General features: G+C 38.0%; 1 protein-coding gene across 2 annotated transcripts in view; it reads right to left on the bottom strand.

Annotated features, from left to right (window-relative positions):
* Positions 1-17,332, bottom strand: part of Gabrb1 (gamma-aminobutyric acid type A receptor subunit beta1) — a 391,894-nt gene extending 374,562 nt beyond the window's left edge. For both annotated transcript variants that reach the window (XM_059275098.1, XM_059275100.1), the window contains exons 1-3: positions 17,202-17,332; positions 16,912-17,003; positions 16,426-16,493 (exon numbers count right to left, since the gene is read on the bottom strand). In XM_059275098.1, coding sequence (XP_059131081.1) covers positions 16,426-16,493; positions 16,912-17,003; positions 17,202-17,281 — 240 coding nt within the window. In that variant the 5' untranslated portion in view covers positions 17,282-17,332. The remainder of the gene's footprint in view (positions 1-16,425; positions 16,494-16,911; positions 17,004-17,201) is intronic.
* Between the last annotated feature and the right edge of the window lie 469 nt (positions 17,333-17,801).

The following is a 17,801-nucleotide window of genomic DNA, read 5'->3' as shown; positions in this document are numbered from 1 at the left end:
ACTACTATGTTAATCAACCATGTGGAATAAGATGGTGGAATGTGAGGAAAATGAAGCCAAGGCAGGAAGTGTCCACAGTGTCTGACTTAATGTTGTAGTTGTAGTTTGTTTCCCATTAGTGTTTGAGAGAAATAACATGAGCATTCAGGAGACAGAGTGATAGAGTTGACATCTGTTTTCAGTTAACTCCAGGATGCAACAGAGAAAGTATGAGAAAAGATATTCTTTCTCACAGTGCCGGAAGTCTACATAAAATAGTCCATTAATAAAGCAGGCATTGAACAAAGACGGTAATCAATTATCTAGAAGTTCTATGCATCAACGTTATTTGCATTTCCTTTAAAGATTTACATTGACATTTTTTTCCTCTTTTTTATCTGGAATTTCCATAAAACTTAGAGACTTCTAACTGGTATTTCTTGTGTGTGTGTGTGTGTGTGTGTGTGTGTGTGTGTGTGTGTGTGTGTTTATGTGTTTGAGAGAAAGAGAGGGAGGGAGAGACAGAGACACAAAAAGAAACAGAGACAGACAGAGACAGAGACAGAGAGATGGAGACAGCCAGTTTTCCCCTGGCTGGCTGATATGGTCTTTTCATTCTACTAAGTCTCCAATAAGATCAGAAGTAAAATGAGTTCAGAAGTTGCAAAATAATATACTGGTCTGATGATTTCAATTATGAATGTCATTCTGAAATTACAAATTGTCATACCTCAGTGAAACCCACAATGCATTATGCCTAAAATTATAACTTTCCCTGGAGCTCACTTTGTATTATACCCCCTCCATCCCTAAGACCTTAACATGTCCTTGAACCAAAGGTAGTAGAATTCTGACATTCCAGATGCACATGTGACGGAACTTGTGTGGAAATGATCCTCACAATGAGTGTGTATACACAGATCAGTGTATCCTTGCTAAAGTGCCAGCTGCCAACTAAGAACATGTGGCAATATTCAGCTGTGAGAGAGGAACACAGTGATATATATCAGCGAGCATTATGTCTTATTTAGTACCCAAAAGAATAAATGTAAAAGCTTGCATTGGCTTTAGTGTTGCTGACTGACCTCTATAGTTCAACTCTGCATCTTTAAAAATGAATAGTAGTGTATTTCAAGACAGTATTTTTTTCTTCATCATCTGAACTATGGTCTGGTACTGACTTCTACTTTATAAATACACTGTTCATTTGCAGTAAATTCTTATGCCTTTTGTTTCTGTAGAATCAAGCTAAATGATTGCTACATTTCTACTGCCATTGTTTTGAGGCAAAATAAAGAAGTTTTTTTAATGTATATTCATCTATGGAACAGGGAGATAAAAAATCTTTTATAAGCTCCAAGAAAATAATAACTTGCTAGTTTAACAAGAGTTTACTGTTTGTATTTGTAATACAACTTTACCATTCTTAAAGGACATTGAAGGATTGATTGGGCCTTTATATATCCTTGTTTGGTTTTTATCGAATTGTGCACTTGTAGAATACACAGAAAAGCTAAATATCCCTGACTTTTCCTCTTCTTTTCCTATAAATGGCTGTTCTGATCAGCCTCTACTGTCTCCCTCAAGAAATGGTAGGCACAGTTCTCCCATTCTCTGGCTGCTGTGTGGTCATTAGAGAAGTCCCAGTGCAGAGCACTGATGGAAATCTTGAGTTAAAAACTAACAACTGAGTTTGGATTTTGTATTTCTTTCTTTTAGACGTCAAACAAATCATTCATGAAAGCAAAATCAACCAGAGAAATGTTCTAGTGTAGGTCTTATGGATCACAACATCAATACAAAGGGAGAAACACAAACCTGGGATATAGTATAAACCCTCTTGCCTGTGAGGGTCTTCTTTTTTTTTTTTTTTTTTTTAATGTGTTGGCTCATGAAAAGACGTAGAGAGAAAGCAGCCTGGGCAAAACTGGAGTAAGATCGTCAGGAGTTGCTTCCTTGTTCAGGCTTAATCTGCATTCTGAACTTGATTTTTTTTTAAAAGGTGGGAATACCTGGCCATTCGTTTTAGACAAATAACAAAGGACTTCCTTTTAAAAAAATATAATTCAGACATGAGTCCTCCTTTTAAAAAATATAATTCAGACATGAGTGGACTCTATAATAGATGAGGAATTAGAAGTCTGACTCTAGAGGCAGACATTCTAGAGCTTTAAACTCGGTTCCATCACAAATCACCCTTTCTGGACTATGTTTGATCCATGAAAGGAGAATTTAAATATTCTTATTGCAAGTGGCTCTCATAAATGGACATAAAGGACATATACTCATGCCTCATATGTAGACACATTCCTCATAGTCCAGCAGCCATTTCTACTCTTAACATTAAAGGTTGTCTTTTTCTTGTCCTAAATGCAGAAGAATATACAGAGTTGAAGCAACTGTGTCAGATTTGAATTCTGCACAATGTGATTCAGCCCACTCTGTATGTGAGGCACTTACCAGGCATAGACCCAAGGTCTTCTTTCCATTAGGTACCCATGCCATTTAAGAGTTTAAAAGCTTCTCTGTCTCCTTTAACCTGGTTACTCAGAAGGTCAATGAAAAGACTGTGTCTTTGCCTGAGATATGTTGAGTGGTATGCACTGTAAGGTTAAAAAGTTGTTTGTTCTAGGAGACAGGACTAATGACTGCTTAGCTAAGAGCCTAGTCTACACCTAGGAATATGTGAAAAATGTGGAAGAAAATAATCTCCCATTATATATCCTAGTGTAGGTGATGAAAATGTTTTTTTAAAATCTTACTTTTCATTTGTAACTATCAAACAGAAGTCTCAGAGCTTGATATTTCTCTATTGGAAGCAATGGTAAAGAAATTTTCTTTCTGTTCTTGCTCTTGCCTTTGTACAGAACATCCTTGTAAAGCCAAGTAGGACAGATATAATTATCTTTTCTTCTCCTGAAGCTTTCTAAGGATGAACACTTCCCGGGTACTCTTAGTAGCTCCTTCCAGCATAGTCTCATTACAGTCAAGATGCTCTTCCTTGTGTTCAATCTAACTTTTCTTCTTCCTTCAAGTAATAATACTTCTCTCACGAAGTGCATCAAATCCATTTTCTTTTCCTGCATATGACTAGCTACTGACACCTCATATCTTGCATATAATAGGTCCAGTGTGATTTAAATCTGCAAGGATAAAATATTTCCACAAATTTGAAGACATTGGCCAAGCTACTCTTTCATGACTATGAGTTTAATTATTAGCAAAATAAAAATGTTGCAAACTCATTTCCTCCTAAAATTATTTTTTTCCCAAATGCTCACCATGTTTACTGATCTTAGAGATTTCTTTTCTTGATAGCTTACCTACTCAGTGGAATAGTGTTATTAAAAACAGAAAATGAACCATATGTATTAACATATCACCTCAATAGTGTCTGGTATGCAGACTATTTTAGTAACTTGGAAGATGATGATAATGATTGCGATAGACTGAATTTGTACCACTCAAAAGTCATAAAATGAAGCCTAATCCTCAATGTGATGATATTTGGATGTGAGTCCTTTAGTATATGACAGACCCATGACTAAAGAGTCCTCATGATTGATGCTAAGAGAAACCAGAGGTCCTTACTCTTCCCATATGAGAGAAGATCCTGAGAAGACCAGTAATTAACTCTCACATATGAGATGCTAAGTCTGCAGGCACTGTGATCTTTGATGTTACATATCTCCATCCTGGACATTTTGTTGTATCTTCCTCCATGCATTGATGGTGCAGTGTTGACATTAAATACTATACTTTGGAATAACTTTCTCCATTCCCTCAAATGCCTACTTTGTCCTAAGAGATTTATGTACCAAGTCTCATTTAGATTTCAATCGTCACTGAAGAAAACACATATCCCCATTTTCAAGAGAAATCCAGGCTTTGAGTAATACTTGGCAGTGTAAGGCTTGGCTTCTCTAGGACAGTGCTGGCTCACACATATTGACCTCAAACAATTCTTAATTGTGTCCACATCATTCTCAGTCCTGCATATTTGCCTAACAAATTATATGATCATTCTAGAGCAATGCCAATGAAACAGATCCTGTTGTGGAAGCAGTACAATTAAAAATTTGATCATCGATCACAGCACCTCAGCCCATAGACTACACAAATGAAAAAACATAGTCCATTTTCTCTGCATATTGGGGATAAAACAAAATAATGAATTTAAGAAAAGTATAGATCACATACTGACTTAAATTCTGTTTAAGTTTGAGGCCCAGGGTTTTTTTCTGAGCAAGAATCCAGAGAAAATCATCAGGAGATAAGATGGAAGAAAATCTGCCCATCCCCTACCAGTTCTCATGGAGAAGTTTCACAATTACAAGTACTGTGAATTCCAATCAAATGATAAGATGACATCATAAAACAAAAATACAGGTCATTATGCCTAATGTGAATTGGTGTTATCCTTGTCACTAAATTTAAAAGGAAGGCATTTATTACAAGTTTTAGAGATAATGATAAAGTGCTAGAACTGGATATATATATTATTTTGCAATTTATACATCACATATACCTGAGCATATATTTGTACCTACTGTGGCTTTCTTGACATTCACAGCTTCCAAAAACAGAACAAATACTGATACCATTTTATAGAACTAAGAACTAAGGGATTATAAAAGTCAGAAGACTTATACTTAATCGTACAAATTGGGATAGAATGTCGTTCTGAAATGTTAAAGTGATTAAAGCTATTAAACACTAGAAGACTAGGGGTATTGCTCAGCTAGAGAGCATCTGCTTAGCATGCACAAGGCACTGGGTTCAATACTCGACATCACAAGAATGTTTCAAATATAACTTGACAGAAGCACATCAGGTAAAAGAGAGTGAAGGGAAATATCAAATGAGGTTGAGAGTGTCTGGACTTTAATAACTGATCTAGTGCACTTCCTACTGGCCAGTTGGTTTAACCATGAGATTAATAAGAATTAAAACTGCAAAATAGCATTGCCTCCTCACTCAGTCAGCATGGATGCCATAACACAAGTGAGCACAATATGATCTGGTGGTTTCACATCATGGGATGCAAAATTCTGGGTGCAAGCAATCAGCACACCTCCACTACACCTAGCCAATTCCAGTCAGATCCAGACTCGGGAAACTGGAGAGTCTAGGGAAGTTTTTCAGCTAAGTTTGAGCTTCCTTTCTCTCTTCGTTTTAAATCTGTGGCCATGAGTGAATCTTTCCCCTCATTCAATCACCTGTACATACTCTGGTATAATACAGGGATTGGAAAGGAAGATCATCTTCGCCTCTCTCATAGCTATTGTATTTCACCAGGAATGAATGCTGAAGACATCCATGTTGAATGATGATGTTTGAAGATGGTGACTTCCCAGTCAGCACAAAATTACGTTCTGTATTTTCCCCTACCTACTTGATCAATAGTTTGTGCTTTGATCCTAAACTAAGCTCCATATGCTGCAAATGAACAGGATCAATCTGACAAAAGATCTAAGGCAACTTCTCTGCTTGAATTTCTATAGGAAATCAGGATGATGACTATGCAACAATCTAACTTCTTAGTCTCTAATATGGTATATGACAATGCTTTTGAATACAATAGGATAGACGCCATCCTTCAATATCCTGAGAGTAATCTCCATCTATGGTTTCAGAGAACCATGTTTTAAATGCTTTTTCAAACTTGATAACAACACAGTCTGTGAGGGTGTCCTCCAAGTCATGTACATGTAGGTGTGGGAGAGAGAGAGAGAGTTAGCCCAGTAGAGACTGAATCTGATTTTCTTATATCCCTCTCCTGGAAAGAGAGAGGAGAGAGAGACACACACAGAGAGACAGCGAGACACAGAGACAGACATCTATTAAGTACATTTTCCCTTTGAACTAGACGTTTTCTTACTTTATATTCTCATACTTGACAAAATCCTTGATTGTCTTTTAAACTCTAAGTTCTCTCATTTAAAAACCTCTCCAGAGGAAACGCTCTCCATGAATTACCTTTTGTGTTGGATTTTTCCTTTTGTCTAAATGCCACTCATGTTGCTGTCTTCAATCAAATGATTCTTTAAAAATTTCTTGAGTGTTTCAAGAAATATTGATAGTCCAGGTACCAGGAAAATGACAATTAAAAAATGAAAAGCAGTGATTATTTTTAAATCTCATTAGAAGTTTTATGAGTACATACATACATGTACATTTGTATTCATCACAGAAATAGTCTGTATCTGTGATTTTGGCATTGCCATATGATGAAGCTGTTTCTACAGAAAAATCTCATGATTCATGGTCAACATAACAGAAAATTACAGATGAAGTTGTAAGACATACCAGACAGAGGAAATATTAATTTCTGAATTAAAAAACTGTAAATCCTATCAAGTTAATGATTTTTATGACTAAAATTGTTTTATAATATTAATGTTATCATAAAGTCTTTAAAATAGACCAGGAAATTGAGAATATTCTGAAATGTCCTTGTATAGCGAGGGAGGAAGATACTGATAAAAGTTGTCTCATATGAATGATACCTAAATTATATTGAATTTATAAAGACTTTGAGAAGTCTTGATTTTTTTTATATGTCCCAGATAGCCTTTCTCCAGCTGAAATATCTATAATGGCTACAGAAAAAAATGCTTTGTGGATGAAATGTAATTCCACTGAGTTTGAAAGTAGATCTGGATACATTTGAGTAGGAGAGAGATTACAGGTGGTAGGAGGGAGAAACAATAGCCACTGACATGAGAGAATGTTCCAGGCACAGGTGGAATTTCAAACAAACTGTCTTTAAGGATACAACAGAGCCAGTTTTCTTGACTAGAATATCGTGTATCGTTTCCTATAAAATAATAAGGTGAAAGGAAAAAAGTCTGCCCTGAGTTGCAATGTGTTAGAGTAGGAGATTTTACCCAATCTATCCCCCTTCTTTCAGGTCCCATGTTAACACCTTCAGGAGAGACTCACTGCACGAAACTTCCCTGCCATCTTCAGCAGCAAAAGCAAAGCATCTACCTTAATGTTTTCCCACTTTGTATTAAGCCTCATCACCAAACACTCATACCAGCTTTCTGTACAGGTGGGGATGGAAGAGCTAACAACAACCTAAAACCACTTTTCTTCTGATTCATTCATCTAGCTGTTTCTCATCGTTTTCTTTCTTCTAAGGTAAACAATGCAATCTATGAATAATCCTTTGCCTTCCCATATTAACTTGATGAGACCATCTTGTAGGGGACGGCGCTGCTGGATTCTTGCTTAAAACCATACCCAAACGTCAGTTCCGATGTTTCCCTTCCTCTGCAAAGCTCGCAGGAGTTGTATTTAATGTCCTGGCAGGTAAGCTTAGTTTCTCAGGGCACACCGCCGTTCTCACTTGCACTGTCTTTATCCTCCGTCTCGTCTCATCACCAGATGCACCATCTACAACAGCTCACACTGCTCTCATGCAATTTCACATCGAAGCACAATGTTCCAGAAAGACTCTGAATCACTTTCAGAGTGCAGTGGAGAAGAGAACAGACGCTGTGTAAGTGGCTTTCCTACAGTTCCCTTCTCTCCTGCTTTATAAAGACAACTGAAACCGAACACAAAGATCTCTTCTCTGGGAGAAGTTGAACAGTGTATACTAAATTCTGCCAGGGTTATGTCTGCCTAGATAAAGAAGCATATTGTTAGGGATAATTAAAGTTAACTGCATCCTGCTCTCTGTCTTAGCTTAATGCTATTTCTCAACAACTCTGACCAACTCATTTAGTCATGGTATTTTGGGGCCCAGGATTTTTCAATATAGAATATACTTAATTGTGAATACAACAGGAAGAGTCACCAAATAATTAGTTTGTTTCAGGACAATTGTAATCTCCAATGTTCTAACTCAATGCACATATAACTACCTTAAAACAATACAATGTAGATCCCTTTACTCTGAAAATACACCCCTCCAGAGAGAAGGCAATAGAACTCCAGAGAACATCCTAGATTCTTCTCTAACCTCTATTACCTAACCAGTCAGTAAATCCCTCAAGTTCCCCTCTATTTGAATATCATTGCCCTTATTTCCACTCCTAAGCCCACTGTGCTACTTTAGGAATTTATCTTCCACTCTCTACTTTGAAACAGCCTATTAGCTTCTTATCCAGAAATGCTGTCCTCAACTTTGACTTTCCCTACTTTACTACAAGAACCATCTGTGAAATGTAAAACATATTGCTGGTGAAACCCTTTGGAAGGTTTTTTCCGTTTGAGGATTCAGATCCATTTCCTTAGCACACTTATCCCAGCTTGTTGTATTAGTGTCGACTCATTTTTTTTTTGAAAAATAAGTGTTCTCTATCTGTATAAAATGTTTAAGCTGAAATTTCAGAAGAACATCTAATTATCTCTAAAGTACGCCTCTAATCCTTGCTCGATTTGGAAGGGATAATAAGTGTCACTATCTCTTGTATTCTATCAGAAAGAGATGATGCACAGACAGACAAATATGTTTCTAGAGCAGCTTCTTTTCACGCCACTGAGAATACTCAATAGTTCTGTCATACACCTTGCATTTACAACTCAGTCTAATCTCTTGACAATACTCCCTGTGCCCTTTCAGTTCTCACAATAGTGAGTCACTGTAGTTCCCAGAACACTTCATGATGTTTCCAGGCATGGCTGCCTATTCATACATCGTTCCTCTTGCTTGGAAAGTGTTTCTTTTCGTTTGTAGTCTATTCACAATTGCTAACCACTATTTCTCTTCAAGATTCATTTCAGGCATAGACTGCTCACGATGCCTTAGAAATTATTTCTTTGTGCTCCTGGGAGATCCCATGTATCTATCATACATGTATCTATCAAAGAATCCTTTCTATTGTTTAAAGGTAACTGTGTATTATATACTTTCCGCCATATTTCAAAATCACTAAAAGTCTAGGACTTGTCCTAACGTCATTCTATTCTGCCCTCTATTAAAGACTTGATAGAAGGCTGAATGTATTGGAGGTTTGTGTTGAGTAGAAACACCCGAGATCATGATCACTATCAATGTTTCAAAAAATCTTCCAAGGGGAAATTTCCCACACTTCAAAACCAGAACTTTACAAAAACAAAACAAAACAAAACAAAAACCTTATAAGCTGCATGATGGTCATCAAGCCCATATTTTTTGTTTGCTAAAGTAATTAAAACAATGATTTTAGAAAAATTACCTTGGATTTTAAATTCACAATATATTAAATAAAGGTTTTACTGGGGGATGTAACTGGTAGAGGATGATACATCGGTCCCCTTGGTAGGGCATACTAAGATCCTAACAAAGAATAACTGGTTCACTGAAGATAAAAACTGCAACTTTGCTTTTTTTTTTTCTTCATGTGACCAGCTTTTCCCCCAAGTTGTTGCTACTTGTAGAAATCAATTGTTACTTCTTCGTTAAGCATATGTGACAGATGCTGACTGAGTCTTCTACAAACTTCCTGTTCATTAGAGAGAAGTCAAGAAACTTCAGGAAATGCACAATCAGCTGAAAACAGAAGTATTCCAAGATTAATCCTGGTGCTAGGAAAAATCAAATCCAGTGCTCTCCAGGATCATAGAGGAGGCATATGCTAATACTGAGTCAATTATCCACATAAACCAACTTATCTTTCTGTTATCCCAAAGGATAACTAGGACATTTGAGTCAACTATCCACATGGACCAACTTATCTTTCTGTTATCCCAAAGGATAACTAGGACATTTGAGTCAACTATCCACATGGACCAACTTATCTTTCTGTTATCCCTAAGGATAACTAGGACATTTGAGTCAACTATCCACATGGACCAACTTATCTTTCTGTTATCCCAAAGGATAACTAGGACATTTGAGTCAACTATCCACATGGACCAACTTATCTTTCTGTTATCCCTAAGGATAACTAGGACATTTGAGTCAACTATCCACATGGACCAACTTATCTTTCTGTTATCCCTAAGGATAACTAGGACATTTGATCCTATTACTATTTAAGCCAGTAGAAACATTTAAATTAATTTCACTTTGGAAGCATTTCAACTTTCTGACAAAGCAATATTTCATTCGTGCATGAGTGCTGAAGATGTTAGCAAGTATTTAGGGGAAGCGCTAAGGCAAAAAAAAAAAAAAAATCAGAAAAATCCAAAAGAGACACTGAGATCCAGCTTAAGCAAACACCCAGGTTTTATCGCTCATTCCTCAGGCACCTCAGAGGAAGATTTTAGGAAAATTGGATAAGTACTTTCAGATATGTAGGTCTTTGGGAAAAAAAAAAAACAGTTTACTTTTGTTCCATGTCAAATATTGAAAAATGTATGCGTTTGATAGCAGCAGAACAATGTCTCCAGCTTTAGAACAATGGATAACTTCAGATTAGAAATATCTACAATTTAGTTTTTACCTCAGTATTCAACATAGTATAAACTAAGCATCAATCAAGTCTCATTTGAGGACCATTGATCCAGAATTTCTTGTTGCTGTCTTTGCAAATGAATTAAAGAGGAGAAGGTTGGATGATAATCTCATGACTGAGCAAAATGATGCTTCACGACAATGCCCTGTCTTGCAGTCTATCATTACTGCAGCGTTCCCAGGAGGCTATCTCAGTTTGCACTCTGTAGCAACTCAATAAATACTTGCTGATTGACTTGCTGATGGGAACAATGGGGTGGAACAAGACAGGATCTGACAGTGGAATAAAATGAAATAATTATTGATTCCAACAGAATTCTAAATTCCTTAAGGACAGACATTTTAGGATATTTGAAGTTAAATGGCTTTGCTTCATTTGATAGAAGAAAAAGCTAAATCTTGGTGAAGACAAAGTCCATATTCAAGTTCCCAAATTAAATACTAGCAACATTTTAAACATTTCAGTTTTACTAGCCCAGCAGTTTAGAAGCAAACAAGACACACAGCCTGTTTTCAGTTTTTTAAAATGGGTCTCATGTATCTCAGGCTGGCCTGAACTTGCTATGTAGCTAAACATCTGATCCATCTGCCTCTGACACTTTAATGCTGACATTATATGTTTGTGCCATCACTCCCAGGTCTTCTGGTGCCAGGGAACCAAACTTGGCTTCCCGTATGCTATACAGTCACATCTTCAAGTCCTGGTTTCAAACTTTGACCTTTCCACTTACTAGCTCTGTAGCTGTGGAGTTAGCTTTTAAATTTTTCTCATCTCATGTTTCTCCCTGTCTTAGCTTTTCAGTTTTTCAATCTGTAGTGAGAGATAAAGAACTGCATACCCTCAATTCAAAGTTAAATAGGCAATTAATTTAAAATTTGTAAGAGACATATTCTACACATATTCTAATCAATAAATATTCTTATTTATTTTCACTACATTACATACATTCATGCCCAATCTAATCCTGCAATCCCACAGTCACTAGCTTTTATATATGAACTTCAACATTTTAAGATCTAGATAATCACGTTTTAATGTGATTTAAAGCATAAAAATACCTGTTATCTCCAAAAAGAACGACAAAGCAGTTTCCGTCTCAGATAGTCTGTTCTATTACTGAACCTGAAGGAGGAACCCTGGTGAGTTTTCATGTAAGAGAAAGGGATGCTTATCTGTTTATTTTTCTGCCAGTGTGTGTTCCAGCTTTTAATTGGTACTGACCTATTTGCTCTGTTTCCAAAGGAAATTCTTATAACCCAAGAGGATTTATTGACAGAAACAAGAATATATTTGGGCTATTTTTTCACATCTATTGCTAGCTATTTGGTATGGGGAAAGAGTCTGTGTTCTGTATTATGAAGCATAAAAGTAAAGAGTACTCTGTAAGGGGAAAAGATGATGTTGTTATGTGCTTGACTCATAATATAACATAATATAGTATAACATAAAGCATATTCTTTAAGGGGAAAGGATGATGTTGGTATGTACTTGGCTCAATATATATGATATTGATAGCTACTATTGTACTTGACAATTTTTTTTCTCCCCTCAGCACTTAGCACTAGCTGACTAACGAGTATTGACAGAAGACTTCAGTTTCCTCTGAACCACAACTCCTAGGCTCTTCTTGTCTTGAATCTTATTTATCTTTAATAATGGAACTAATCTTCCCTTTGAGTACAGCTACCTATTAGACTAACTAGAAAGTAACTTCATGTGAAGTTTTGAAATACTGCTGCTCCTAGAGAAAATCAAAAAGAAAAAAAATGTTCACTTTTCAAGATAACATTAGAATAATGATCTTCAGTGTTGATATTCAAAGGGCAGTCTGCACACCAGCAATTGGCTTCCTTCAGGAGAAATACAAACTATCAGACCCCATTGACAAACCTGAGATTTGGAATTTGCATTTTGTGAGCCTCAGGGTGAGGGAGGTATGCCTTTAAGGTTAAGAAGCTGGGGCAAAGAGGAAGAAGGGTTATTGCCGAGAAAAGTTCTGACAGGTGGCTCTTGTCTTGAGTCACCATGGTGATGGCAATTAAACATAGCTCGATGTTGTACCAAGAACCAATGGAATCTAATATTAAAATAGCAACGATATGGAATATAGATGGATATCTGTTCAGTTTAATTTGTTTTATGCATTATTTGTACAACTATGTCTTTTTCTTGTCATTGTTGAAGTTATTTGTGAATCCTATAAGAGCATTCACCTCTGCACTTGCAGAACAGTGAAGACAGGAGCGAGGCTACCTCTTACTAGAAATGGTTTGTACTGTGTCTCAGTTTGAGTCAGAGGTCTACATGTATAGTCTTCTACAGGTGGACACTTAGACCATCATATCTTCAGCTCAAGGAAAGAAAACTGTATTTGGAATTGCTTCTTGATGACTGCATGTGGCTCTTGCAAGAGGACAGCTTGTTGTGGACATCTGAATAGAAAAGCTTAGCTCCTTGGTTGTTTACAGTCTGCATCATGTTTCTCCAAGATACTACTCAAAGAGAGAACTTCTGTCTGCTACTGCCTCTTTTACTGAGCAGATGGTGGTGGTGGTTATTTTACGAGTAATTGCTATGAGCCATTACCTCCTTTTATTCTACCTGCCTCCTGCTCTAGTCAGCCATGTAACTGTGAGTGAGTGAGTGCGTGCGTGTGTGTGTGTGTGTGTGTGTGTATGTGTGTGTGTGTGTGTGTGTGTGTGTGCGCGCGCATAGAGCACCACGGAAATTGTAAAATTAAAAGATCTGAGTGTTTAAAGTACAATAAATGGAAACTGGGAGATATTTTTCTATATAAGACTTTAGAAAATAAAGTTACTGTCACATCACCACAAAGTCCATAATGAGAAAGAAAACTTTCTTTTTGAACCAATAATAATTAATATTGTAAAGAAGTCTTACTTTCAATTATATATAAGATATATATATAAATACATACATCTTATATATGTCTTTCTGCATTAAAATTATTCTCTAAAGGTTTTTAATTCACTTCCCAGAACTAATGAACTATTTTTCTTAATTTTACTTAAATTAATGTGTAATTGATACAAAAAAATGTACCAATGTGCACAGTAATGTATTGATGAATCTTAGGGTTTCTGGTAGATATTCTTTAACATAACAATTTCCATTTCTTTTCATAATTTTGGAACCACATTTCATATCCTGAAGGACATTAGTTAGAAAGTAGTCATGATAAGAAATTAGCCTTAAAATGGGCAATATTATAAACAATTTGGAAACATATTTTACTTAGATTAGCAAAAAAGGACAAAAATTAATAGAACTCTAGTTCTCTAACCCATTAATTTAATGCATAATCATCATGCCATGTTCCCAGCCACAGAATATGTAATAACAATAGTAACTAAAAATGTGAAAATTAGCAATGTTGCAGTAAGGCACTTAACTTACATTTTCATTAAATACTACTTATGTTATTTTCTTGTCAATTCTTATTTTGTTTTCAATTTGTAGAAATTTCCCTATCATATGATCACATGTAAGTTACTGCCCATCACGTTACAGAAGAGTGCTTAATAACAAGCTATAGGTCTTATTTCCCAAAGACCTTTATTCCTACTTATAGTGTCCAAAGCATGTTGTAGAGCATTCTCTTCTTGGTAAAGGTCATGGGTAGGACTAACTATCCCTCTTAACCATTCAAAAGAATGTCCCCCTCCATATTTCCATTGTCTGTAGTTGTTTCCAGTGTAATGAATTCATTTCAACACTTTGACATAGATTAGACACTAAAATATACCCAAGTCTTGTCAATAACTCTCATTAAAAGGAAAAGAAGACACAAAGCAAGGTTTCTTATTTTCCAGCTTTTGGGGTCATTTTTCTATGTCTCTGATGTCACAGAGAAATACAATGAGTATTTTGGTAAAGAGCATTATCAAAGGCTTATCTATTGAGTGAGTATTTATAAAAACATACTCAGTGCACGTATCATAGAGCAGTGAGTAAGCAGATTGTATTATTCAGTCATTAGGAGAAGGTGTTCTATGCTGCTGCATTTTACATGTGATCCTTCTCAGCTTGTGTATGAATCCATTTCAACAACTGACTGGACAGAGTTTTTTTGTTGGTTTTTTTGTGGTTGTTATGGTTATGCAACTTATATATTCAATTAAGTTTTAAAAGATTGTAAAATAATATGTATATAGACATGTGTGTGCACATGCATGCACACCCATGTATGTGTGTCTGTATTTGATGTTGGGAGTCCTTGTCGCTCTGGAAAACTAAGTACCCTATTACAGTGACATAGACCACTGACAGAGGCACAATTTACCTTCTGAGATTTCTGAATCCTTTGTATATAAATGACCTGTGGAGATGTTTACAAGATGCCAGATAAATGACTGAATAGGAAAATGTTATCACAATGTAAATGCACTGACATTAATTGTTAAGCTAATGCATCTAGCTGCATTTGCAGTCATAGGCCACTGTCCTTATGTGTGCACATCTTATCATGCTCCTCTGGATGTTTGTAAATGGTTGTTTTAGATAATAGCACACATGTTAACAGAATATTAGTCTGTTAAGAAGTCTCTGCTAAGTAAAAAAAAAAAAATCCACTGGTTTATCAAATTTGAAAAAGATGGATTTCTTTTTCAGTGTAGTAGTCAAACACACTTGTAAAATATTATTTGAAACAATCTGAGACATTATAAAGTTGTATTTTAAATAAGCCACTTAAGACAGTGAGAGTTACAGCTCTGCCTCCAAAGCCACACATTTTATACTTATACCATCCATTGAATGATCTAAAAGCATATTTATAGCTTCCTGACATAATCTAAAAGATGAAAAGGATAATTCTTAAACCTCAGCATAGTACAATAAAAAAATGGCCCGCTAGGAATGGAATGAACAACAATTCAATAACTGTTACAGAGAAAATCCTAAAGGAGCCTAGCCTAAGTTACCCAGTATATCTAAATTTCTGTTGCCGTATTTATTTTTTTCAGAGTGGAATAAAAACGACATTTTGTTCCCGTAGATCTATTTGTTCCCTGGGTGGTGGATTCTAGAAAAGCAACAGGCATTTCTTTTCCCCTGAACTCTAGCAACTAGAAAGCGGCTTCCCAGGGTGCAGGGAAACAACCAAAGCCAAAGTGGCAGCTGTGACTTCAATACCTTCTACCATAACCCAGAGAAAAGACATGAAAATATGATAAGTAGAGAGAGGGAGGGAGAGAGGGAAGGAGGGAGGAAGAAAGGGAAGGAGAGAGGGATGGTAAAATGTAGATCCCTTAAAATGAATGACTATTATAATCCACCCCTCCCCTGCCTCAGTCCTTTTAATCATCAGATCTCTTCCTCTTGCCTAGGTTACTAGAATAAAGCAAAGCCATGTGATTCGACTGATTCTCTTCCAACTTAAAACTTGAGAGCTGCAGAAAGACAAACACATACACCCTCACATGGATCTAAGATGCCCAGAAGCAAGCTTGGGCAATTCTGCTGTTCATCCTGGACTGTTCATCTCAGCCTGTTGCTCCTGCCAAACACTGTGCTGGATTCTGTAGTAGGAAGGGGACACTTGGTGAGCTTTGCCAGCTAGCTTGGTGGCGGAGCTAGGTGGGTTGGGACTATCAGGCTGGGAGAATCTGTGAAGACTGTGGGCACTGTGCCTGGCCTGGCTGTGGTTGCGAACCTCTGGTTCGGGGGACCCCAGTGCAGGCCACCTGGCTGCCGGCAGATGGTGCCCTGCATATCCCCACACTCCGGGAGACCCGGCTAAAGTACGGCTCAGACTCCGCCCCAGCCAATCCTCCGGCGCAACAGTCCCTCTTCCTTCCCAAAATAGTGCGGAGTACGTCTCCTTCGGAACACCGCAGTAGCCCGTGTGTGTCGAAAATCCATACTGTGGGGTGATCGACAGTGTGTGTACTGGAGTGGGGCGTACGCGCTGGAGTGGGACCCTGGGGACCAGGGCCGAGGCTGACCACCAATGAAAAGCAGAGGACACAGAACGGGTCCATTTCGCATCTGCGTAAGCTCGGCGGGCCGCCGAGCGGTGGGGAAGGCCACTCACCATGTTCACTTCCGAGACCATGTCTATGCTGGCGACATCGATCCGCATCCCGACGTCCACCGGGGGCCCTGCCGGGGAGGTGGGACCACAGCAAAGACAGTCTTTGAGTGGCAGGGGGCTGAGGGGACATAGGGGCTTCCCAAATCTTATTACAGTCTAAGCAGGTTCCCTCCCTACCCCCATCCCTGTTGTAGGGGACAGCCTGGAAAAACAGGTGTGGGCACAGGCGTGATGCAGTAACAGTGCAAAGGGTGTGTCGAGTTAAGGAGAGGGACAGCTCAGCCTGAGGATATGTCCACCAGAGACTGGGGATCCTGAGTGTGTGTGTGCGTGTGTGTGTGTGTGTGTGTGTGTGTGTGTGTGTGTGTCCAGGGTGTAGTACTGCACGTTTACAGAAATGAGGAAATGGGGAAGGGGGCATTCTTTCTGACGGAAAGGTGAACTAGGGATGGGTTACAGGTTGAAAGGAAAATGATGAAGCATTACCTCCGAAGTCCGGCCGCAAGCGAATGTCATATCCTTTAAGCAGTCGGTCCACCGTCTCTTTCACGTATGACATGTTGCTGGGTTCATTGGAGCTGAAGGGAAGAAGTAGGGGCTGTGTTCAGAATGAGCACAAACTGCAAACAGGCATAAAAAGATCCAGGCACACCTACCCCCAAATAACAAGATACATGATCCAGAAAACACGAAAAAAAAGAAAAAAAGAAAAAAGAAAAGAAAAAGAAAAACATCAAGAAAAAAAAAAGAGAGAGAAATTGGAGAAGGCAGCTCACCTGTGTGCACAACAAACCATGGCAACCATCACGGGAAAAGAAAGAAGCCCCAAACTCTCTCGATTTTGTACTGTCCACATTACTAACTCTGATGAAAGAATTGTCTTTTCTGCGAAGATTCAAGGAATGCAACTTAGTCGGCGGCTGGGCAGTAATTCCCGAATGGACCTGCGCATGCGCAGAGGGTACTCACTACCAAAAGACACCTTGTGCCTTGCAAACAATATTCCTAGTGGAACAGGCAACAGATTTCAATCCTTTTAAAGTTCCTGTCTGGGGTGCTCCGCGTTCTCCGGGTAGCCGGTTACAACCTGCTGTTTCCATGCAGGGGAGCCTACGTGCCTGTGTGCGCCCAGTTTTCCTGCGCTGTGGTTTGCTGCGTTCCTTTTTCTTGTGTCTTAAACCTGATTTTTCTTTCTTTTCTTTTTTAACTGGGCTTTCAGTGTTTTGGCTAAGGCTGTCTGATTAGCATCTTTTGTTGATAATCACGGAGGTCCTAGAACAAAAAGTCTGGAGGAGGTTCTCCGGTTGCTTGTAGAAGAGGTGGGGAGGATGCCGGGGATGGGGAGTGGGCAGCGACAACCGGAAAATGGGTTGGGG

Source organism: Peromyscus eremicus, chromosome 10, assembly GCF_949786415.1.
Source record: "Peromyscus eremicus chromosome 10, PerEre_H2_v1, whole genome shotgun sequence".
NCBI lineage: Eukaryota > Metazoa > Chordata > Mammalia > Rodentia > Cricetidae > Peromyscus > Peromyscus eremicus.
Note: the sequence above shows the minus strand (reverse complement) of the source record. Positions and strands in the feature narration are given on the sequence as shown.